This window comes from Sus scrofa, chromosome 6, assembly GCF_054392235.1.
Source record: "Sus scrofa isolate SSC_HxYL_T2T_F1_AM1 chromosome 6, Sscrofa_HxYL_maternal_Yorkshire_Landrace_v2.0, whole genome shotgun sequence".
Lineage (NCBI taxonomy): Eukaryota > Metazoa > Chordata > Mammalia > Artiodactyla > Suidae > Sus > Sus scrofa.
The window spans coordinates 168,930,015-168,955,030 of NC_139388.1; the positions used below are offsets into that span (position 1 = coordinate 168,930,015).

Genomic DNA, 25,016 nt, shown 5'->3' on the forward strand with positions numbered 1-25,016 from the left:
GCCTCTGGGAGTGGGGTTGAGGGCAGAGACCAGAGAATGACCAGGAAAGGGGGAAAGGTTTGGCTGGGAAGGTCGGTGTGCAGGTGGTTACTCGGCCTTGACTGTTATCTGGATTTGTGCCCAGACCGTGGGCTCCTAGGTTGTTTATGAATAACGCGTCCCGAGGTCGGGCAAAGGGGAGGGTGTGGGGTTAAGCCGAGTTAAGCTTTGTGGGGGAGCAGGTCAGCAGGAAATTCGAGGCTCCTGAGAGAGTTGTTTTCAAGTAAATCTTCATGAAGGTTTTGTTTCTCATTCTGAATTATGGGCCTTGGATTTGATCTTGGGGAAGGAGTGTCATGAAGTAGGGGTGGGAGAGCCTGAAGATGAAGGTTTCCCCATCACTTGCCCTTTCATATATGATCTCCACGAATTTTTTAAGAGCCCATCCTTCTAGCAACACTCTCTACCTCTTGAATGCCTATTCACACTTCAAGGAGAATTCTTCTTCTTTTCTTTCTTTTTTTTTTTTTTTGAGTTTTTTCCATCTCTAGTGGGCCTGGTCACAATTCATCATTCAAGCACAAGCCTTAACACTTGTATGGTACTATTGGTGTTTTCTGCCTTGACCTGTAGACCAGGAGCTCAAGAAATGTTTCCTCAGTGAATGAACAAATGAATAAATGAGTAGTCACAGGAGGTACACAGGAAATGAATTAGCATCCCATCTTTCAAAGGAGCAACGGAGGCTCAGAGAGTACATGTTGTTAGCTGCATGTGTGGTGAGGCTGCCCTGGGGCTGGGGCTCCTGATTCCAAGCCCAGAGCTCCGTCCACTGGCACAGTCTCCCAGGACACCACCACACAGTGGACTTGGACAAGCCGTGGGGGGACCTGGCAGAGGCAGCTGAGGCTGGCAGTCTGAGGTCCAACAGAGAAGGGCTGCGAGCTCAAGGATTTCAGCTGGGACTCTCAAAGGCCGTGTTCCTCTGGCTACATCACCTCTCCTCTCTGAAATGGGTTTTGACCTCTGAAATGGGGATAACGATAGAGGTAACCGCACCTACTGCACGTAGGGCAAATGAGCCAGTGAATGTGTGGGAGTCAAGCAAAGTTCATGTCTGCTTTGCTCGCAGCTGTGTCCCAGCACCTAGCCGACTGCCTGGCAGGTTGCAGATGCTCATGAACTCTTTGGCGAGTGATGTGGAGAAGGAAAAGTGGGTTTTGCACGGCCTTTGTCCCTCTCGCGGACAAAGCTTTGCGCACACTATTTCCTCCATAGTTAGCATATCTGGAGGCCCAGCTCTGACCTCTACCCTCCTCACCACCCTCCCCCAGGTGGGCGGGGCCATCCTCCCTGACTAGGCTGGATGCTCAGGGGAGGTCAGCCCCAGTCAGGGACAGTCAGCCATCCAGAAGCCCGTGCACCATGACGGTCCCTGCCCTGGCCAGTGCCTCTGGGCTCCTGCAGGTGGCCTCCCTGCTCGGGCTGCTGCTGCTTCTCCTCAAGGCAGCACAGCTCTACCTGCACAGACAGTGGCTGCTCAAAGCCCTCCAGCAGTTCCCGTCCCCTCCTTCCCACTGGCTCTATGGACACAGCAGGGAGGTAGGTAAGAGGGGACCCGGGAGTGGGAGGGCAGGGAGGGCCGGGCACTCTCGGAGCATGGTCACGGCCAGCAAGTCAAAGGGACAGAGTTTCGTGTTTGTTAGCAGGTGGCCCCATGTAAGAAGCCAGCTCACCTCTCAGGTCGTGGCTCCTCATCCCAGTCCGGGCAGCTCCCTCGCTCACAGGACCCTGGGCTGGTGTCCTCGGCTCTGTCACACACTCCTTCCTTCGGTGCATCTGCAGGCTGTCCCGGCAGCCCTGCCCTTTGAGGACAATGGCTCTTCCTTCCCGAGTCTCTCCATCTTCAGGCTCAGCAGCTTCAGCTCTTCTCACAGAACAGTCTTCTAGAGGCTTCCCTGCCCCAGGGTTACCATGCCGTACTCTCTGCCTTGAGCTTGCCTGGGAGCCCAGACATTTGTCTGAAGGATCCCGCCCTCTGCCTCATTGTCCCTGGAGACAACAGACAGCAATCTGAAAACTTGTCAGCTCTCAGGGACCAGGCTCAGCTGCTTGTTGGAGGTGCAATAAGCTGTAGGGACAAGGAGGCTTAGCTTCCTAAGACTCAGAGATGTTCCACACAGCAGTTTCAGAACTTCAAGTCTCATAAGTTGCTGGCACACGTGAGCCAGGATTCCAAGATGGCGTCAGGGAGGGACAAATAACATCTGAGTTGCGTAATCGCCCACCTGGGCTCCGCCTTCCCTGGACTCCGAGCTCTTGCCGCAAAGCAAGTAATACCTCAGCCCCTGGACCCAGCACAGAGCCTGGCCCAGAGGGCCGTCAGGCCACTGTGTGCAGTGACAGAAAGGAGGGAAAGGAGGAGCTTGCAGGCTGAGGAAGGGCAGCGCCCACCCACCCAGCTCGGGCAGCACTGGCCTGGTCGAGAAAGGGGCCACACGGAGAGAGGCTCACCGAGGGTTGGTGGATTAAACAAATGGTAGGGGGAGATCAGGGACTGCAGGGAGCAGAGGCCCCTCTTTCCAGGCAGCGTGATGACAGCAGAGTGGAGCCATGACGGGAACTGGAAGCTGCCAAGCCGAGGCACTGGCCCGGTCCATCCCTCCTTCCCCTCCCTAACCTCTTCCACCCCAAGATGCTCAGGGGCCTCCCCACCTGCCTGTGCATTCCAGCCTCTGGAACTCTGCTCCGTGAACCCTGTGGCCTTGTCTGGTTTCCGTCACCCCTTCATGATCCTCTACTCTCACGGCCTCTTGATCCTTCTGTCTCCTCCACGAGACTGGGGGATGCAGACGGACAAGGATCTAGAGCCACAGCCTAAATCAGTGCCACAAACCAGGGCCTGGCACGGAGTCAACCCTCAATAAATATGTGCTCGACGAAGGGACCTGGCCCCCAGGAGGGCAGGTTGCCTCAGAGCTGGGAAGTCCTGACTGTCAGAGGATGCAGGCGGAGCGTGGGCACTCCAGTGGGCAGGGAGTGGCTGTGGGGTACATAGAAGCCCGTGAAATGGAAGCTGTCCGGGCCCCCCTGGGGACGAGAATGCCAAGGGCAAGAGACAAAGCTGAGTCTCAGAAGTGGAAGAGAGGCAGTTGCTCTGTGGCAAAGAGGCTGGGGACACCACGCAGCAGAAACAACGTGGGCAGAGGCGCCGAAGTGAGAGCAGACTGAGCCACCACGGAGCAAGGGCAGCGGCATCTCTGGGAACCCAGTGGCGGGGCCTGTGCAATGGCCAGGGTGTCAGGAGGCAAGGCTAGAGAAGGGAGAGGCAGAAAGCAAAGGCCTTTGTGAACTACACGGAGGCGTTTCAAAAGATTCCTGAAGGCAGGGGCAATTGCACAAAAGCTGCTGGCTGTTGGTAAGTGAAAATAAGATGAAAAGCAACATATCAAGATTTCCAGTGGCGACTCGGCAGGTTAAATCCTGACACAGTATCTGTGAGTGTGAGGCTTCTATCCCTGGCCTTGCTCACTGGGTTAAGGATCTAGTACTGCTGCAACTGTGTCACAGGTCTGCAACTACAGTTCCAGTTCAACCCCTAGCCTGGCACCTTCCATAGGCTGCAGGTGCAGGCGAATAGAAAAAAAGAAATCCATACATCAAAATCTTAAATCAACACCCTTCTCATATGTATACATACAGATTCTGTCCTACAACTGCCTAGACGCTTATAAAGTAAAATAACTTTATACACACACGTGACTACTGGGATTTTTTTTTTCACTTAGCCATATACATCCTAAACATAATTTATTATAAACAAACATTTATGGTAGGAGGGATCAAGACGGCAGAGGAGTAAGATGTCGTGCTCACCTTCCCCCACAAACACAACCCAAAACACATCTACACGTGCCACCATTCACACGGAACATCTACTGAACGCTGGCAGAAGAACGTAAACCTCCCAAACGGGCACAGAACCCTCCACATATTGTGTAAAAGAAAAGAAAAGAGAGCGAGAGGGAGAGCGAGAGAAGGAATCACGAGGATGCTAGCAATCCTGAGAGGGAGCTGTTAAAGGGAAAATGAACCCACGTCATGGGAAGACACCTTTCCAACGGGGAGATAAGCCGAGATGGAGGGACCTCAGAGCCGCCTAGAAAAGCTCAGCAGCTGGACTGAGGAGGGCAAAGCAGAGTGAGGGCTGCATAGACCATCTGTACCACCGCCCCAGATGGCACAGCCTGAGACACTCGGGCGGGGGCTGGGTGCTGAGACTCAGTCTCTGAAAGTCAGTTCCCGGGAGAGGACCAGGGTTGGCTGTGTGGAGACAGCCTGAGGGGCCAGGGAGCACTGTGCCACGGGCTGGGGAGTGGATGCCACAGCCGAGGGAACCCGGGAGGAGATCTGGACCTGCAGGAGAAGCAAGGCGCCATTGCTGGGGAGGGTGAGAGGAGGAGGGGTGGACCGCCATAGGGATGTCTTTCCCTGCTCACACGCAGACTCTCAGAGGGTGGGGTGCCACTGGCTCAGGCTATGGATGGAGAGAATCTGCTTGCTCAGGCTACAGGAGGCTGGGGGCCTCTTGTGTGGGCCACGGGTGGCCAGGCATCTTTGGGTGAGCTAAGGGAAGCGGGGAGGCTAAGGGCGACACAGTGCCTCTTGTGTGAACTACATGTGGCAGGGACACATTACAGCAGTCATCTCAGAAACCAGAAGGAGGCCTGGCCTGCCCCCCATAGGGGTCTGGGAATAGGCTCCACCTGCACCCCAGTCACCTCAGGGGTCGGCAAAAACACAGGGCACCGCAACCGACCACCACCTGTTGTTGCTCTCACTCCCCTGGGAACACACCCACCCTGCTGCTGCCACTGTCCAACACTCTGGGCACTGCAACAAACAAGGAAACAGACCTCTGCAGCTTAGGAGACACTGAGTTGAGAAGGGAGATAGTGAAGATCCTGAAGGAATCAAGGGTGAGTATCAAGAATTAAGAGTGGATCTAAGCAGTAACGCATATTACTTTAGAAAGGAACTCGAAAATACAAGGCGGAACCAAGGAAAATTACAAAATTCACTTGCACAGATGCCAACTGAGCTAAGGTCGCTAAAAAGCAGAAGGAATAGTGCAGAGGAACCAATCGGTGACGTGGAAGATAGAATAATGGAAATCACCCAGTCAGGACAGCAGACAGAAAGCCAAATGAGAAGTCATGAAGCAATATAAGAGATCCATGGGATAATATAAAGCAGGCCGATCGATGCATGATAGAAATTCCAGAAGGAGAAGAAAAAAGAAAAGGGAATTAAAAGCACATGTGAAGAAATCATGTCTGAAAACTTTTCAGACCTAAAGGAAACCGTTACCAAGATACAGGAAGCACAGAGGGCTCCAAAGACGTTGAACTCAAAAAGGCCCACACCAAGACATAATAGAATAACAAACGGCAAAAGTTAAAGGGAAAGAGAGGATTCTAAAGGCAGCAAGAGAAACACAAAGTCTTAACTCTGAGGGAACCCCCGTAAGGGTATCCGTCGATTTCTCTACAGTAACGCTATAGGCCAGAAGAGAATGGCAAGATATATTCGAAGTTCTAAAAGGGAAAAATATGCAGCCTGGAACAAACTACCCAGCACGAATACCGTGTAGAATAGGAGGAGAAAGAAAGAACTTCTCCACCAAACAAAAGCTAAAAGAGTAAAGAAGTGCTAAACCCAGTCTAAAAGAAATACTGCAAGGGCTTCTCTGACTAAAGAAGAAGCACAAAGAAATGGGAGGGAGGAAATCCCAATGGGAACGCAGTCACCTCAATAAGCCAGCACACAGATCTGAAGGGAGACAAAGATAACCTACTACGAAAGGGACAAGGGACAGGAGAAGGACAAACACGAAGGGGTTAATCAAACTTCAAAATCATAGACCGTGGGGAAGGAAAGCAAGAACATCTAGACTCTTTTTTAAATAATATATTTGAACTTATATGACTGTCGGGTTAAGCAAGCAGATAGAGGAGGGGGTTAACATACTGGAAAAACCGGGCAACCACAAATCCAAACCACATTACACTCACAAAAACTAAACAGAAAAGGACAAAACCGTAAAATAAAAGGAAATCACCCAGCCAAAAAAGGAAAGGAACAAAGGAGAAACCTAGAATCAACAAGGTTTAAAATGGCAATAAATACATTCCTATCAATAATTACCTTGAACTCCAGCGGTCTGAATGCTCCAAACAAACGACGCAGCATGGCAGATTGGATAAAACAGCAACAGCCTACAGTATGCTGTCTTCAAGAGACTCACCTAAGGGCAACGGACACATAGAGGTGGCCGGTGAGGGGATGGGAGAAGATAATTCATGCCAATGGACAAGACAGGAAAGCAGGAGTCGCAATACTCAGACAAAACAGACATCAAAGTGAAAGTCAGAAAGAAGGACAAAGAAGGACACTGTTTGACGATAAAAGGATCCATGCAAGAGGAGGATGTTACAACCTTCAATACATATGCCACCAATATAGGAGCACCCAGATACATCCGGCAAATACTAACAGGCAAAAAAGGAGAAATGGATGGGAATACAACCATAGCAGGAGATTTTAACACCCCACTCACATCAGTGGACAGATCCTCTAGGCAGAAAATCGAGAAGGCTTCAGAGATCCTCAGCGATGCAATAGAAAGATAGACTTAGTGGACATTTTCAGGATATTACATACCCAAAAAGTCAGAATAGTCTTTTTTCAAGGGCACATGGAACATTCTTAAGGACTGACCGCATACCGGGGCAGAGAACTATCCTCAACAAATTGAAGACTACAGAAGTTCTTTCAAGTATCTTCTCTGATGTATCACCAGGGCATGAAACTAGAAAGCAACCACAGGAAAAGAAAGGAGAAAAAACAACTGACAGCATGCAGCTAAAAACCAGTGGGTCAATGAGGAAATCAAAAAGGAAATTAAAAAAATACCTCGAGAGACAAAAGACAATGAAGACACAACCATTCAAAATCTATGGGATTCCGCAAAAGCAGTGCTTAGAGGGAAGTGCATAGTGACACAGGCCTTCCTCAGAAAAGAAGAAAAATCTCAAATCGACAACCTAACCCACCACCTAGATCAATCAGAAAAAGAAGAACAAACAAAACCTGAAGTCAGCAGAAGGAAGGAAACCAATAAAATAGAGATTCAAAAACCAGTAGAAAAAACTCAACAAAAGACAAGAGCTGGCTCTTCGAAAAGGAGCACAAAATTGACAAACCTCTGGCCGGACGCACCAAGAAGAGGAGCGAAAAAACCCACAGAAACAAAAGAAGAAATGAAAAAGGAGAAATCTCCATGGTTACTGCAGAAAAACCAAAAACCGTAAGAGAATACTGTGAACGATTACAGGCCAACTGATTTGACAACCTAGAAGAAATGGACAACTTTGGAGAGGCTCACAACCCACTAAACTGAATCAAGAAGAAACAGACCAACTGAACGGAACCAATCACTAGAAACGAAATTGAATATGAACAATGGACGACAAACACTCCCTACAAACAAAACACCAGGACTGGATGGCTTCATAGGCAAAGTCTACCCAACGTAAAAAGAAAAACTTATACCCATCCTTCTTAAACGTTTCCAAGAGCTTGAAGAAAAAGGAACACGCCCAAAGACATTCTATGAAGCCGCCATCACCCTAATACCAAAACCAGACAAAGACACTACCAAGAACGAAAATGGCAGGCCAATAGCTTTGAGGAATACAGACACAAACATTCTCAACAAAATTTGAGCTAACCAAATCCAACAACATACAAAAAAGATCACGCACCAGGAACAAGTGGGATGCATCCCACTTTCACAAGGATGGTTCATCACATGCAAATCAATCAGTGCCATACACCACATTAACAAAAGGACAGTCAAAAACCACATGATCATCTCCAGAGACGCAGAAAAACCATTTGAAAAGGCCCAGCATCCATTCATGATAAAAGAAAAAAGAAAACAAAAACAAAACAAACTCTTACCAAAGTGGGTATGGAGGTGACATACCTTAACATAATGAAAGCCATTTGTGACAAACCCACAGCAAATATAGCGCTCAGTGGGGGAAAGCTGAGCCCCTTCCACCTTCCCACTGAAAGCTGGAACAAGACAAGGATGCCCACTCTCACCTCTCTTATTCAACATAGTGCTGGAAGTCCTAGCCACAGCCATCAGACAAACAGAAGAAATAAAAGCTATCCAAATTGGAAAAGAAGAGGTAAAATTGTCACTGTATGCAGATGACATGATACTACACGCAGAAAGCCTAAGGACTCCCCACAAAATCTACTCCAACTGATCAATGAATTCGGCAAAGTAATAGGATGGAAGATCAACATTCAGAATTAGCACAGAATACAGAATGCTAGGAACATTCTGTATACTAACAATGAAATATTAGAAAAGGAATACCCAAATACAATACCTTTCACAACTGCACCCCAAAAAATCAAATGCCCGGGAACAAACCTGACCAAGGAGGTGAAAGACTTATAGGCTGAGCACTATAAAATATTAATCAAGGAAATTGAAGAGGATCCAAAGACATGGGAAGATATTCCATGGTCCTGGGCTCGAAGAATCAATATCTTTAAAATGGCCATACTACCCAAAGCAATCTGCAGGTTCAATGCAATCCCTGTGAAATTATCCGTGACATTCCTCACAGAACTAGAACAAACAATCCAAAAATTTGTATCACCATAAAAGACCCAGAATTGCCAAAGCAATCCTAAGGAACAAAAACCAAGCAGGAGGCAGAACTCCCAGACTTCAGGCAATATTACAAAGCCACAGTCACCAAGACAGTGTGGGACTCGTGCCAAAACAGACATACTGACCAGTCAAACAGAAGAGAGAACCCCAAAATTAACCCAGAGCCCTACGGCCAATTAATCTTCAACAAAGGAGGAAAGACTATACATTGGGAGAAAGGAGTTCCCACTGTGGCTCAGGGGAACCAAATCTGACCAGCATCCATGAGGATGCAGGTTCGGTCCCCGGCCTCACTCAGTGGGTTAACGATCCGGCGCTGCCGTGAGCTTTGGTGTAGGTCGCCGACGTTGCTCCGATCCTGTGTTGCTGTGGTTGTGGTGTAGGCCTGCAGCTTCAGCTCCAATTTGACCCCTAGCCTGGGAAACTCCCTAAGTCGTGGGTGGGGCCCTAAAAAGACAACAAAGAAAAAAAGAAAGAAAGAAAATGGGGGGCGGGAAACAGTCTTTTGAGCAAGTGGTACTGGGGAAAATGGACAGCCCCTTTGAATCAATGACACTGGAACACAACCTCACGTCATGCCCAAAAATAAACTCAAAATGGACTAAATACTTAAACATAACACAAGACACCGTCAAGCTCCTAGAAGAGAACATAGGCAAAACATTCTCTGACATCAACCATACAAATGTTTTCTTAGGTCAGACTCCCAAGCAACAGAAATAAAAGCAAAAGTAAACCATTGGGATCCAATCAAATGGACAAGTTTTGCACAGCAAGGGAAACCATACTAAAAAAAAAAAAATACGACCTAAGGAATGGGAGAAAATAGTTTCAAAGGATCCAACTGACGAGGGATTAATCTCTAAAATAGACACTCAACTTAGACAACTCAACCATAACAAAAAAACCAACAACCCAACTGAAAAATGGGCAAATGACCTGAGCAGGCATTTCTCCAAAGAAGATATACAGACGGCCAACAAGCACGTGAAAAAATGTTCAGCATCACTCATTACTAGAGAAATGCAAATCAAAACGACTCTGAGGTACCACCTCACACAAGTCAGAGTGGCCATCATTAACAAGACAACAAACAACAAACGCTGGGGAGGGCGTGGAGAAAAGGGTCCCCACTACACTGCTGGTGGGAGTGTAAACTGGGACAACCACGATGGAAGAGGGCATGGAGGTTCCTCCGAAAACCCAGTATAGGAGTTCCCGTCGTGGCGCAGTGGTTAACGAATCCGACTAGGAACCATGAGGTTGCGGGTTCGGTCCCTGCCCTTGCTCAGTGGGTTAACGATCCGGCGTTGCCGTGAGCTGTGGTGTAGGTTGCAGACGCGGCTCGGATCACGCGTTGCTGTGGCTCTGGCGTAGGCCGGTGGCTACAGCTCTGATTCAACCCCTAGCCTGGGAACCTCCATATGCCGCGGGAGCGGCCCAAGAAATAGCAACAACAACAACAACAACAACAAAAAAAAAAGAAAGACAAAAAAAAAAAAGAAAACCCAGTATAGAACTACCGTATGACCCAGCAGTTCCACGCTTGGGCACATTTCCAGACAAAAGTTCCCATGAAAAAGACACGTGCACCCGTAGGGTCACTGCAGCGCTATTCACAATAGCCAAGACATGGAAACAACCTCCATGGCCCTTGGCCGATGGATGGATTAAGAAGATGTGGCATACAGAATGGGAGAACACATTTGCAAATGAATCACCCGACAGGGGATTCATCTCCAAACATTGATAAACACCCCCTGCAGCTGAATACCAAAAAAACAAACACCACCATCAGAAAATGGGCAGGAGATCTAAACAGACAATTCTCCAAAGAAGACACACAGACAGCCAAAAAACACATGACAAAATGTTCAACATCACTCATTACTAGAGAAATGCAAATCCAAACCACGATGAGGTACCACCTTACACTGGCCAGAATGGCCATCATCCAAAAGTCTACAAACAAGAAGGGCTGGAGAGGGTGTGGAGCAAAAGGAACCCTAGTACACTGTTGGCGGGAATGTAAAGTGGTGCCACCACTGTGGAAAACAGTCTGGAGATTCCTCAGAAAACTAAACATAGAACTACCATTTGATCCAGCAATCCCCCTCCTGGGCATCTATCCAGAGAAAACCATGACTCAAAAAGACACGTGTGCTCCAGTGTTCATTGCAGCGCTATTTGCAATAGCCGAGACATGGAAACCACCTAAATGCCCATTGACAGAGGAGTGGATAAAGAGGATTCCACACGGCGGAATACGACAGAGCCATTAAAAGGAAAGAAATAATGGCATTTGCAGCAACGTGGATGGACCTAGAATTTAGCATGCTGAGTGAAGTCAGTCAGACAATGAGACACCAACAGCAAATGCTATCACTGACATGTGGAATCTAAAAGAAGGACACAGTGAACTTCTTTGCCGAACAGATACTGACTCACAGACTGTGAAAAACTTATGGCTTCCAAATGAGACAGGTTGGGGGGCGGGGGGATGTACCGAGGGTTGGCGGTGGACATGCTGTAGGGTTTGGTTATGATGATTGTTGTAACCTGTAAAAGCAATGAAATCCATTAAGTAAAACAAGAGAAGAAGAAGAATTGGTATAGATACACAATGATAAAGACCAACGAAATAAGGCCATTTGCAGCAACATGAACGTACCGAGAGACTCTCACGCTAAGTGAAGTACGTCAGAAAGACAAATACCATATGAGGTCACTTATATCTGGAATCTAAAATACTGCACAAACGAATCTTGCCACAGAGAAGAAACTCGTGCACTTGGAGAACAAAGCAGTGCTTGCCAAGGTTGAGGAGGTGGGGGTCAGAAGGAATGGGGTCTGGGATTAATAGATGCAAAACCATTGCCATTGCAGTGGACTAGCGATGAGATCCTGCTGGATAGCACAGGGAACTAAATCCAGACACTTGTGATGAAACACGACGGAGGATAGTCTGAGAAAAAGAATGTATATGTAAGTGTGACTGGGCCTATTTGATGTGCAGTAGAAATTAATGGAACACTAAACACACTCTAATGAAAAGAACCAAAAAAAAAAAAGTGAATGATTATCTTGAAAAAAAATTTATATGTGTACTAGGATAATATTAAAAACATATAACAACGAGTATGGTAAAATACAACTAGTATATAAATTTCGTTTTAAAAATGATCCATTTTATTCCCTAAAAGAGCAAACTGTATGAAAAAGGCTTACAGAGTAATACAAGATTGTCATCAATAGTCTATGCAAATGCCGGACACATGACTTCCAAAGGTTTCCAGCACCAGGGAGTCGGTCCCTGATGTAAGTTTCTATAGGCAGTACAGGGTGATGGCCCATACAAGGCTCTTCATGACAATGGGACAGAATCTGGACCTAGGACAAGGCTGGACAGCCAGCGAGGTCTGGATCAGAGCCCAGGTCATAAGAAACAGTTCTGAAGGCTTAGTCCTGCTGACAGATCCACACCTATCTCCCTGTAGCCCTCCTGCCCTCCTCCCTAGCCCTGGAGCCAGAAGAAGGGGTTTTTTGACTTATCTCTCCCCCGCTGACAGTTTCAAGAGGAAAGCGAGCTGCCACCCCTCCTGAAAAGGGTAGAGAAATACCCAAGTGCCTGTGCTCTCTGGCGGTGGGGAACAAGAGCCATGGTACTGGTCTATGACCCTGACTACATGAAGGTGGTCCTGGCGAGATCAGGTGAGAGGGAAACCCCCATCCACATGGGAGAAAACCCTCCCTCCTGGGTGCATGGCCCTGGGTCTGTGAAATTCCAGGAGAGACTGACACTTCAGCCATCAATGCCTCAACTCTTCCAAACATTCTCCCAGCCCACAAGGCAGGCCAACGCCAACAGAATTTGCTCAGAGTGAAAGCTTAACCAGCTGGGTGGAGCTGATTTCGGTCTTCTGTCTTTCCTGCCTTCTTTCTTTCTTTCTTCCAACCAAACTGAGATGACGCCAGATCTGAAGGACAATCCCCATCCACACTGATTTCCACTGGGCACGTCTCCCTCTTGCCTCTCCTGGGTCATGGGGTGGCTACAACACTGCTAATTATAGGGAAACCATGGCATTCCGTCTTAGGCTATGACACTGAGGACAGAGGTTATGCTTCCTGCCAATTCACCATGTCAGTCCTGTGGGTGTTCTTCTGCTGGGACACTGAGTCTGCCTTCCTGAGCCCACGGGGACCAGCAAGACAGAGAGAGTCTGGACTGGGGGCGGGGGAGGCAAGTGGGAGGTGGCTTGAGACAGACTGCCAGCTGCCATTCATCAGGAAGGGCTGGCAGGCCCTGGTCTGGACCACAGCTGCCTTAGGGCTGCCTGCCATGTTTCGTCCCCTCCATTTTCCTTCCTTACCTTTCAGACCCCAAGAATTCTGTTGTCTACAGATTGCTGATCCCCTGGATTGGTAAGTACATCTAAATATACATGTAGTCCCCGCACCAGTTAGGTTTGCCAAGGGCTGCCTCATTGGATCGTGGAGAAAAACAGGTGCCTGGCACCGAGTTACCACCCTCATCTCTGAATAAAGTCTCGTCTCTGATACAAACCCCACCCTTCCAAATGGTGCTGAGAGTCCTCCTGAAGCTCACCCTCTTCAGCATCATTTCTGAGGCCTCTCCAAAGTTCTCAGCATGACTTTTATTTAGGTCATTTTATCACCTGCACTCGTATATCTTCAGAACCTTTATCTCGGAGCTGCCCTAATCTCTGGCTTGATGACCAGGCTTGGGGGCCATTCATGTTCCTGAAGTGAAGTATATTGGCCTTTCCTGCTTTGCCATGATGCGCCTTCTCCGAAAACCCTTGCTTCTTCCCGAGTTGTCCCTGGTCACCCATCTGATCACGTCTCCCAGACCAACACACACCCCCATCTGTCACCCAGGCTGTGGTTTGCTCCTGTTGAATGGGCAGACGTGGTTCCAGCGTCGGCGGATGCTGACCCCAGCCTTCCACTATGACATCCTGAAGCCCTACGTAGGTCTCATGGCCAAGTCTGTCCAAGTGATGCTGGTGAGTCCATCCCTGTCTCACCTGAACACACTCACCCCCGGCACAACTCACAGAGTCCACCCTCAGACATTTGTGTCCCTCAGGCAGCCATCAGGCAGGCCTCCAGAATGAGGTGCTAAGAACATGCTATGAAATGGGGCTCCCCCAAACGGGATGGGACAGAAAAGCACCCAGGCACCAGCTTGGATCCACAATTTGCTCCTTGCCCTGGGAGCAATGGTTGTGGTGAATTCAGGGTCGACTCCCTGACAATCACGACCTCTTCCACAAAGTGGACTAGAGCAAGGGTCTTTCTTCAGGATCACAGGGTAAGCTGCAATGGCCGGCCTGGGGAAGGCAGCTCAGGGGCAGCGAGGAGATGCCAGGATGCTGCCCAGGAGGACTCTGGCCTCAGTGCCAGGGTTTCGGAATGGAAGTGAGTCACCCGTGGGAGGAAATGTAGCCAGGTCTACACTCACGGAACTGGACCACGATAAACACCACCTCCGATCTAGACGGTGGACCACCAGGCCTCAGCTAGCACTGGATGAGTGAAAGGAAGAGAAGGACCTTGTGTCCATTCCTAGGGGCCCCAGTATAGACCCTTAGGCGTTTTCTTGCCTTGACAAATTTACTTGCTGATGTTGGAAGTCTTATGTCCAGTTCCAACCTCAGGACACACAAGATCCCCCCTCGTCCTGTCAGAAAATCTGCTTTCAGATCTGCCAAAAGGAGGTTATCATCATGGACTGATCCTAAAACTTGGAACTCATTAGGAATATATAGAAGAGAACAGAATTAGTTAATTACACACACACACACACACACACACAAACCGTATAATTATGTAATAGGGCTGAAACAGCCATCAGATTACTCACGTGCTTTACAGTCTCAAGGTGAGAAACACACACCATTAGAAAGTTGAGACATCTCATCAGAAGACGTGGAGAGGCAGAGAGAGAGCCTGGCCTTGCCAGCACCAGAGCAGAGCAGGGTCACTGTCCCCCTCCCACCACAGGACAAGTGGGAGCAGCTCGTCGCCCAGGACCCACGTCTGGAGATCGTGGGACCCGTCTCCTTGATGACCCTGGACACCATCATGAAGTGCGCCTTCAGCCACCAGGGCAGCGCCCAGACAGACGGGTCAGTGACACACCTGCAGTGGCAGCTGCTTGTTCTCACCAGCTGGGGAGGACCACCCTGGCAGGCACTTGGGACAGCGGGATGCTTTTCAGCACAAAAGGCATCATTCGGCAGGGAGCCCCCCACCACGGGCAAATTCCAGCCCAGACCAAACCCAGACTCAGTCACACATCCTGATCCCCGACACAGGGAGACGCCTGGCCACTCAGGCCACTGGTGAAGGGCAGAGGGTCTGGAGGGCTGTGGGGCAGAAGGACAACGGCCTCAGTGCTGCCTGTCCCCACTGACTGACACCTCCCCCTAGAGCCCTACTCCTTCTCCAATTCAGGTCTCCCACCAGTAAAGTCTCCTCTCATCCTCTCCCTTTCAGGGATTCCCACTCCTACATCCAGGCCATTTGGGATCTCAAAAATCTCTTTTCTATCCGCACGAAGAGTGCCTTTCTCCAGAATGACATCATCTACAGGCTGAGCCCTGAAGGCCGTAAGAACCACCGTGCCGCCAGGATAGCCCATCAACACACAGGTTCCGCTTCTAGTTCTGAGTTTCTCCCCTCCTTCTTCGGGAACTCCTGGCCTTGTCCCTGAGGTAAAGAGAGTATCCTGTGTCCTTTTCAGCAGCTGAGACATCGCCACGCTGGTTGTCGCCTTGGCACAGGGACTGGGGACTAAGATATCAGGGTGGCAGGTGCTGTGCAGGGATTTTCATGGGTCACTGCTTGGTGACAGCTGATTCATCAGCCCCTAGGACCTGTGTTATGGGGGAATCCTGGCTTGTGTCGCATGAGGCTGGAAGTCTCAGCCCAGACATGCCAAACCATGCCCTCCCTCATCCTGATCCACCCAACACCCAACTTGGGCCACGAGGGGCAGTGGGGATACCCTGGATGATATACCTGGCCCCCGGAGCTCTCAGCTCAGCCTGGGAACCGCTGTTCCAAAACAGACCGAGTGATCCAGCTGCGGAAGGCGCAGCTGCAAAAGCAGGGAGAGATGGAGAACGTGAGGAAGAAGAGGCACTTGGATTTCCTGGACATCCTCCTCCTTGCCCGAGTGAGTGTTGGGGGCATAGGCTTGAGGCTTTGCCCAGAAGCACAGAGGAAGGGGCAAAGCTGCACTCTCCCCCTGCCTCCTCAGATGGAGAAGGGGAACAGCTTGTCGGACACCGACCTCCGTGCCGAAGTGGACACGTTCATGTTCGAGGGTCATGACACCACAGCCAGTGGCATCTCCTGGATCCTCTATGCTCTGGCCTCCCACCCTGAGCATCAGCAGAGATGTCGGGAGGAGATCCAAGGCCTCCTGGGGGACGGCACCTCCATCACCTGGTGAGTGTCCCAGAGACGGAGAGCCCCGCACGGACCGCCCACCCCCCACCCCCAGCGAGTGGAGACTCCCCCGTTCCCCAACTCTGCCCAGCCTCAGGATGGCCTTTGTTCAGGGACCACCTGGACCAGATGCCCTACACCACCATGTGCATCAAGGAGGCCCTGAGACTCTATCCGCCAGTACCAGGAGTTAGCAGAGAGCTCAGCAAGCCCATCACCTTCCCTGATGGACGCTCCTTACCTGCAGGTATGAGCGTCACCACACCCACTAACCTCAGCATCTCGCTGAAAACATGGGAGATCAGACATCCACATGAACTTGCCCACCAGCCACACTTGCAGACCCATTCCTGCCTCAAGTTAATTGATATTGACTCTCTATTTAGGATGCGGTGGTGAAATGCTTGATATAGAAATTGAACACAGCAAAAGTTCAGCATACAAATGCTAGCCCTAGAATGGCGTCTTCTCATCGAGCCCTCAGATTCAATTTCCCTGGGACCTGAAGAATTGGGAGACAAGGAGACAAAAGCAGGGGAAGATGTGGTTCATTCCATAAGGGGTCCAAGTAATGAGGGAGCTCCGGGAACCCACTGTCCCCAGGTCAGGTGGCCAGTCCCTGAGGAGCCCTCAGGGGGATGCAGACAGCAGCTGAGGACCAGGTCTGAGAGCCCTGCCATGGCTGGAGGCCACCCACTGGCTCACCTCCCACTGGGACTGAGGCCCAGCCCTGCCACCTCCCGGCCGTGGGGTCCTAGACCTGCCGCATGGCCTCTCTGAGGCTCGGGTCCTCATCTAGACACGTGGGTAGGAGTGCCTTCCTTGAGGACTGCTGTGAGGAGTCGATGCGTCAATGTTTATTCCTCAGGGGCTCCCGGATGGCACTTGACAAGTGGGAGTTGTCACCCGAGTCACTCCTAAAAGGAAGCCTCCAGGTCTTTGGCCTCTCAGGGCTGGGTCATGGTTCCGGGCTCCTGGTCTTTGATCCCCTGCTCTGTCACCTCCAGCCCACCTCCCCTGCCTCAGCCTCATTCATTCAGAGTGATGGGGAGTGGCTCTCATGGCGGCTGCCAAGTCTTCTGTGCAGGCACAGAACCCCTGCTGCCACGGGAACCATCAGTCTTCTCACCCCCTGCCCTCCCCACAGGAATCACCCTCTCGCTCTCCATTTACGGCCTTCACCACAACCCGCAGGTGTGGCCGAACCCAGAGGTATGAGGAGGGTCCCCGGGAGGAGGGATGGGATGCTGTCCCCAGAGCAACACCTCCTCCCGCTCCTTCCTTCTCTGGGATTCTTGTCCGCTGTGGCTGAGAGGAGTTTGACGCCACTTTCCTGGCCCCTGTGCTCTCTCTGCAGGAGTTTGACCCATCCCGGTTTGCACCGGGTTCTGCTCGACACAGCCATGCCTTCATGCCCTTCTCAGGAGGATCCAGGTGAGCCCCTCTGGACTTGGGTCAGCAGCGTGTCTCTGGGTGTGACCCCACGTCTGTCCCCACCTGTGTCCATATGTGCTACGTGCCGTCATGCCCTTTATGTTGGTGTGTTGAGAAGGAGGCTGTGTCCATGTACAAAAAGGCCTTCAGAGCACGCCCCCCAGTTCCTGACCTCCGGACTCTCCCAGCGGCCGGACACATCTCCGTGTCAGTGGCCTTCCCAAAGTGTTCTGGGGGTTTGCTCACTTTAAGCGTGTGCCTTTTCAGCCGTAGAATTTTTCATGAAATATGAAGGTCAGTTGTTTCTTTTACACAAATCTCAGTTACCTTAAAGGTGATTTTCTCTCTTCGCCTGTTATTGATCCAGCCTACCGCCCCTTCTGCTCCGTTCCCCAATCTGACGCTCAGGGTCTCACTGCGATATAAATGGGTTTGGGTTTCCAGCTGCCTTCCCTGTCCTGATTGTTCAAGCCAAATACGTGAACGGTGACTCTTGCCCCTTGAAGCCAGTTTCCAGCCCACTGCAGGGTTCTCTATTTTGTGCTCTCTCCCAACAAAATTTTGACAGCACATTAATATTCACATAGCCTTGGACTTTTTCCAGTCAGCAAATTTCTTTGTATCTAGTGGGAGTTATATACTTCAGTTCCAGATTTCACACAGCCTAAATTTGGCCAAAAAAAAAAAAAAAAGAAAAGTCAGGAAACGCAGGGCAATCAAGTGCTTTTGAGAGAAAATATAAAATATTACATTCTATTTGGATACGACACTTGCATTTGTAAGGTAATTTCCACACCTTTGTCATTTGTCGAAACAAGTTTGAAGTTCATCCATAATTCTGTGAAGTAGTCAATGTGTGAATCAAGAGTCCAGGCCTTCCTTGTAGACATTGTCTGCACACACTGAATCTGTCACTAGAGGGCGGGTTGTACTGGGCTGTTCACTTCTTAGATCAGAATAAATATTGAATTAAAAAAAAAAAAAAATGAGTGCCCATTGTGGCGCAGTGGAAACTAATCCGACTAGCAACTAGGAGGCTGCGGGTTTGATCCCTGGCCTCGCTCAGTGGGTTAAGGACCAGACGTTGCTGTGAACTGTGCTGTAGGCCGCAGATGCAGCTCGGATCTGGCATGGCTGTGGCTGTGGCCCTAGGAAAAGACAAAAAAAAAAAAAAAATGACATGGACTTTTATTTCACTGAGAGGTTTTTTTCACCATCCTTAGCTTGATTCAAGCATAAAACTATTTACCAAGCCGCTCTCTGGGTGCCAAATCCTGTGCTTCAGAAACCTGAATACCTCGAACAAAAACAACCTAAAAACAGATTGGGACTTGAAGCCAATTTTTTAAAAAATAAAATCACTCACCCGGTATTGGACTTACTGAGACTCAGGTTCTTTGCGCCTCAGAGCAGGAGCAGTTCATCAAGAGACCCCGTGATAGGCCAGCAATAGATTTATTAAGGTAGAACCCTTGTGAGGAATACGAGCCGCCAGGCAAGAAGGGTCAGCCCCGAGGATTGGGTGGGCTACATCCTTATAATCCAAGGAGGTGGCGAGTGCGAAAAGACCCTCCGCTTCCTCATTCTCTAGCAGACCGCAGGCTGACGGCATTCCCTCCTCCTTCCTAGCCTGTAAGAGAATACTTGACCCTCTGAGGTCCAACCAGGACTGCCATGGTGCTTATTCCAACTGCGGAAGGGTGGTAACATACGCTAAAATAGGTTGACTCACCTCAGGTTCCCAGAAAGAGAGTCTCCTGCTTTGGAATAGCATCCTCCCCGGAACTTCCTGTCCTTGATCCCAAGGCTCATGATCTCGATGAACTTGAATGCAGGCCTTTTACCTTTCACTGGCCAACCTGAGGCGTAGCTCCTGTATTTACTTATGGTTTTACAGTTCATCAGTTCTGCTTCATTTCACAACACGCCAGTGCCTCTCTTGAGCGATTAATCACTTGCAGTGTTCTCCCAAAGTTCCCTGGGTTTTTCTCTCTATCTGTGGTCCCCTCCTGGGGGACTTTGGCAAGCACCTGTATAACTAACTGTCCTACTCTATCCATGTCACTTGGAGATGCGAACACAGAGCCAGAGTCCCTGGCCCTGCCTCCAAGCGTTCAGAGTCAAGAAACAATCGCTGGGCAGGATCCAGATGGCAGAGGAGTAAGACGTCCTGCTCACCTGCTCCCACAAACACGTTGCCCGTTGACACGTTGAACGATTCACAGAACAGCTGCTGAACGCTGGCAGAAGTCCTTCCACCTCCCAAAAGGGCAAGAACCCCTCCACATAAGTGGGTAGAACAAAAGGGGGAAACATGAGACAGAGAGAAAGAGAAAGGAATCAGGATGGGACCAGCACTCCTGAGAGGGAGCTGTGAAAGAGGAGAGGAACCCACACCCTCGGAAGCCACATAACTGTCAGAGAGATCAGCCAAGACACAGGGACCTCAACGTCACAGAGAAAAGTGCAACAGCTGGACTGAAGAGGGCAAAGCCGAGAGAAAGCCGTGCAGACCACCACCACCTCCTGGCACCCCACAGCCTGGGATGATCCCCTGGGGGCTGGGCGCTGACACTCAGGCTCCAGAGGGCAGTTTGCTTCTGGGGAAAGGACTCGTGTTGGCTGTGTGCAGACAGCCTGGGGGGCTAAGGAGGGGCTGGCCAGCAGGGTGCCACAACCAAGAAAAAATAGGAGGAGGTCTGGGCCCATAGGAGAAGCAAGGTGCCCTTGCTGGGGAGGATGAGAAGAAGAGGGGCAGGCCACCATAAGAATGTCTTTCTCTGGGCACTCGCAGATGCTTGGAGGTCAGGGCTCTGGGTGGCTAGGCACCTCTTACGTGGGAGAAGTGCAACGGGGTGCCTCTTGCCTGCTCTACAGCCGATGGGGGCAAACCAGCCAGAGCTGAGCATGGTCCGCCACCACCAGGGCTCTGTGGACAGGCAACCCGATCACCTCAGAGGTAGGCACAGAGGATTGCACTGCAACCCAACGCCACGTATTGTGGCTCTTCCTCCCCTGGGAATGCACCCGCCCTGCCACTGCCAATGCCACCGCCAAACACTCCGGGAATTGCCTAAACCTGCCTGAGACTCTGTGCCACCTCCCAGGGCCCTGCAACCCGGAGCAGCCTGTGCCATCTTCCCTCGGGTCCTTGCCACTGTCAAGGGCCCAGCAACCAGACACTGGCTCTGCCCATGGCCTCAGCGTCCCTGGAAGCATGCACAGCACCTTATCAAGGAGATCACAGCCTGTGCACAGTGAGGACAGGGAGACCAAGCATCCAAACCCTCAGCCAAAAATAAAGGACAAGCTCTCACAAAATACCCAGGGGCGCGCTTGCATATAAACCGCCCACCAAGCCTACAGGAGTTGTTTTCCCTAAACTCACAGATGAAGAAAAATGTAAGCAGAATGAAGAAGCTCAGGAACCAGTCCCAGTTAAAAGAGCAGGAGGATTCACCTGAAGGAGCAAACAATGGAGCAGACCTCTGCAGTCCATCGACACTGAGTTCAAAAAGGAGATGGTGAAAATGCTGAAGGAATTAAGAGCAAATATGTAGGAATTAAGACCAGACATAAGCACGACCGCAGATTACTTTAGAAAGGCTCTAGCAAACATGAGGAGGGGCCAAGAAAACCTAGAAAACGTGCGGAGATGCAAGCGGAGTTAAAGGCACTTACGAGCAGAAAGAGTAGAATGAATAACGCAGAGCAACAAATTACTGACTTGGAAGATAGAAGAATAGAAATCACCCAATCAGGACAGCAAACAGGACCAAGGCTGGGCAGCAAGACCAGTGTGACCTGTTAGGAAAGGGGGTCGGGCCGGGTCACTCGGACAGCCCTGAATGCCCTCTTTCTGGCCAGCGCTCAGGGGCCCGAGCCGGCCCTGCCCAGAACAGGCTTTGACAGCACTTCTTTCTTCTTCCCTCCCTGAACCAGGAACTGCATTGGGAAGCAGTTTGCCATGAACGAGATGAAGGTGGCTGTGGCCCTGACCCTGCTCCGCTTTGAGCTGGCACCAGATCCCTCCAGGAAGCCCATTGCCACTCCAGAAGTCGTGTTGAACTCCAAAAATGGGATCCACCTGAAGCTCCGCAAGCTCCCGTAACCGCTGGGGGGACAAGGACAAGCTCTGAAGGCCTCCTGCTGGCCACCCTGTCTTGCTGTCCCTCTCCCCTGTCCCCTGCCTCTTTGCCCCCTTCTCTTGGGCCACCTGCAAGGCGACTTCATGCCCTGCCTCCTGCCTCATCGGACATTCTGCCCTTCTCCCTCTCACCTCTCTCCAGGCTCCCTGTCTGTGTATCTGTCCATCTGTCTCTGAACCACCCGGATCTCTGCCTGTCCACCTAAATAGCCACCACCTGCCGTCCTCCAGTCGGTCTGCCCTCTCCCTGTCCTTCTGCCTTTCTGCTTTTCTGTCTGTCCATGGATTCATTTCCTTTTGCTGCTCCAATAAGTTCCAACAAGCTTAGTGACTTAAAACAACACAAAACCACTCTCTGATGGGTCTGGAATCAGACGTCTGAAATGGGTGTGGCTGGACCACAGCAACGATGTCGGCAGGACCCCTATATAGGGATGGGAGAGAAACTCTCTCTCTCTCTCTCTCTGCCTTGTTGAGGCTTGAGAGCTGCAGTCCTTGCATTCCTTGGCGCCTGGAGGCTCCTCCATGTTCAAATCCAGTGCCATCTCTAAATGGCCCTCTAGGTCCATCTTCACATCACCTGCACTTTCATAAGGGCATTGGTGGACTCACGGGCCCACTCAGAGAAAACACAGCTATTCTGAGGCTCCGAGAATCCCAAGTGGATGCCTTGGGCAGCCATTGCTCAGCCTGCCAAATCCTGGGTGGCTAGCATCACTCTGGGCCCCCATCTGTCCCGTGCCTTGGGGGTCTACATGTTTGTCCCTCACGTGGCCTCCCTTCTGTCCGACTCCCTGATAAAGTTTGCAGTGTCACCTGGAGTCTGTGTGTCTTCCTTTGAGAGGCGATGGCTGGATGGAAGAGAGAGAAGGAATGGAAGGGAGGAAAGACAGAGGAGATGAGGAGGGGAGGACCCCAGCAGGCTGAGCTTGTCCCAGTGCCCCTGCCACCTCCCACCCTGGGGCCCTGAGGCCCCACACCCTGCCCAGAGCCTGAGGCTCCCGATGCAGCTGAGTTAGGAGAAAGGGCTCGTCTCCAAAGGCTCAAAGGGGAGAAGCTCACACCTGTCACCCCTCACCTGTCACCTGTCAGGAAGGAGCCTACCCCTCCCTGCTACTCCGCGGTGGCTTCCTCATACCACCTTCTTCAGAGTGGGGCCCAGCCAGAGCCCCTCTGCTCCTGAGCAGGAAAGCCTTACAGGCCTGGGGGCAAGTGAGGGCTCAGCGGCTCAGTGCTTCATTCCCAGTGAGATTGGACAAGAACCCAGCCTGACCGTGTCACCAGTCCCATCAGCCCTTCCTCCCGCATAGGGCTAGCAGGCTCCTCAGTGGCACAAGTGGGCAGCTGTCACAAGGCAGCAACCAGGTGGCCACAAGTCTTGGCCAGTGTGAGACGATGTCAGACCCTAGGCAGAGACCAGCCAGTGGGCCCTCCCGCACAGGACAGCCCCTACAGCCCTGGCTTGTCTGCTGGGCCACCCTGAGGGAGGAGGGGCCTCTTCCACCCGGTCACTCTTCAGACTGGGTTTGGTCCATTCTCCCTCAACCCTGGGCCCTGACCAGCCCCAGGCCCCTTGCACTCTCCCCCAGCGTCTCTCAAGCACCCCTGCACTCTTACTGGTTCTGCACAAGTGTCCTCCTCTGATCCCCACCCTGTCCTTCCCAGCCCAGGGCCCTCGGTGCCACAGGAGACCTCCCTTTGTCCTCTCCGGTGGGGTGATGCCACCATATGCCTGCTGAAGGGACATCACCCCAGCTGGGACCTTCAGCCCAGTCCCCTGGTTCCTAGCTCACTGGGCTAGTTCATTCTGCACCAAGAAGGGCTCAGGTGGATGCTCAGAGCTGGCAGGCCGTGGGGCACGAGGTTTACCAGGGAGCATCGTGGGAAGGAAGCTTGGCAAGTTCCCGGGTGTGAAGTGATGGAGAGTTTTCACCTGGTCCCTTTCAGAGTGTGGGATGATGGTCCCTCATCTCTCTTCTCTCCTAGTGCTGAACCAAGGGGCTGAACCAGTAAAGGAAAATCTAGTCACTTCGAGTCTGGGGTTGGGAGGGGTGGGCTGTGGATCTCTGAGAAGGACCAGTGAGTGAGAAATGTTGGGATGGGAGGGGCTGTGTGCAGGTGCTACCTGGAACCTGACCTCTTGTTTGGACGGGCGTCTAGACTGCAGCCCCTTAGCTTGTGTGAATCACTTGCCACAAAGCTGGCCAAAGGGCGAGGCTGTTGGATTAAGCACATTTCAGCTGGGTGGGGCAGCAGGTCAGGAGGAAACTGGAGGCTCCTGAGAGAGCTGTGTTCAAGCAATTCTTTACAAAAATCTTTTGTGTTCTACGTTCTGAACTGTGGGCCTTTGATGTGATCTTGGGGCAGCAAGTCATGAAATAGGGATGGAAGAGCCTGAAGATGAAGGTATCACCATCCCTTGCTCTTTCATGTATGATCTCCACGGCTTTTTGATGTTTATTTTTGACTAGGGTATGGTTGATTTCCAGTGTTAGGCCGGCTTGTGTGGTACAGCCTAGTGACCCAGTCATACACATGAACACATTCTTTCTCTTGTATGATCTTCCATCATGGTCCTTCCCAAGGGACCGGATAGAGTTCCCGGTGCTATATACAGCAGGACCTCATTGCTTACCCATCTGAAATGCAATAGTTTGCATCTACCTACCCCAAACTCCCCATCCATCCCTCTTCTTCCCCCTCCCCCTTGGCAACCATTGGTCTGTTCTCTTATGTCCATGAGTCTGTTTCTTATTTGTAGGTAGAGTCATCTGTGTCAGACTATAGATTCCACATATAAGTGATATCATATGGTATTGGTCTTTCTCTTCCTGACTTCTTTCACTTAGGGTGAGAGTCTCTAGTTGCATCCACGGTGCTACAGATGCCATTATATTTTCCTTTTTATGACTGAGTTGTATTCCATTGTATCTCTTGGTATTACCACCCAACTCTTAATCCATTCATCTGTCAATGTACCTTTTGGTTGTTTCCACATCTTGGCTATTGTGAATGCTGCTGCTATGAGCATAGGGGTGCAGGTACCCTTTTGAATGAAAGTTTTGCCTGGATATATGCCCAGGAGTGGGATTGCTGGGTCATATATATATGGTAGTTCTATATTCAGCTTTCTAAGGCACCTTCGTGCTGTTTTCCACAGTGGCTGTACCAATTTACATTTCCACAGACAGCGAAGGTGAGTTCCCTTTTCTCCAC

The 25,016-nt window shown here is 50.8% G+C and overlaps 1 protein-coding gene across 1 annotated transcript; it reads left to right on the plus strand.

Annotated features, from left to right (window-relative positions):
• The first annotated feature begins 1,367 nt into the window (after positions 1-1,367).
• CYP4A24 (cytochrome P450 family 4 subfamily A member 24) lies at positions 1,368-22,615 on the plus strand. Its single transcript, NM_214424.2, has 12 exons — positions 1,368-1,581; positions 12,307-12,448; positions 13,118-13,162; positions 13,640-13,767; positions 14,768-14,892; positions 15,263-15,417; positions 15,838-15,944; positions 16,029-16,219; positions 16,333-16,466; positions 17,367-17,431; positions 17,577-17,653; positions 21,596-22,615. Exons 1-12 carry the CDS (start codon positions 1,405-1,407, stop codon positions 21,762-21,764), a joined length of 1,515 nt encoding a protein of 504 aa, NP_999589.2. The 5' UTR covers positions 1,368-1,404; the 3' UTR covers positions 21,765-22,615.
• Positions 22,616-25,016: the final 2,401 nt, after the last annotated feature.

What these genes read in the sequence shown, in the direction of transcription:
- CYP4A24 (NM_214424.2), top strand. Translation starts at nt 1,405, where the DNA reads ATGACGGTCCCTGCCCTGGCCAGTGCCTCTGGGCTCCTGCAGGTGGCC. An exon ending in TCTATGGACACAGCAGGGAG is followed by an intron (nt 1,582 to 12,306) that starts GTAGGTAAGAGG and finishes CCCCGCTGACAG; the next exon opens with TTTCAAGAGGAAAGCGAGCT. An exon ending in GATAGCCCATCAACACACAG is followed by an intron (nt 15,418 to 15,837) that starts GTTCCGCTTCTA and finishes GTTCCAAAACAG; the next exon opens with ACCGAGTGATCCAGCTGCGG.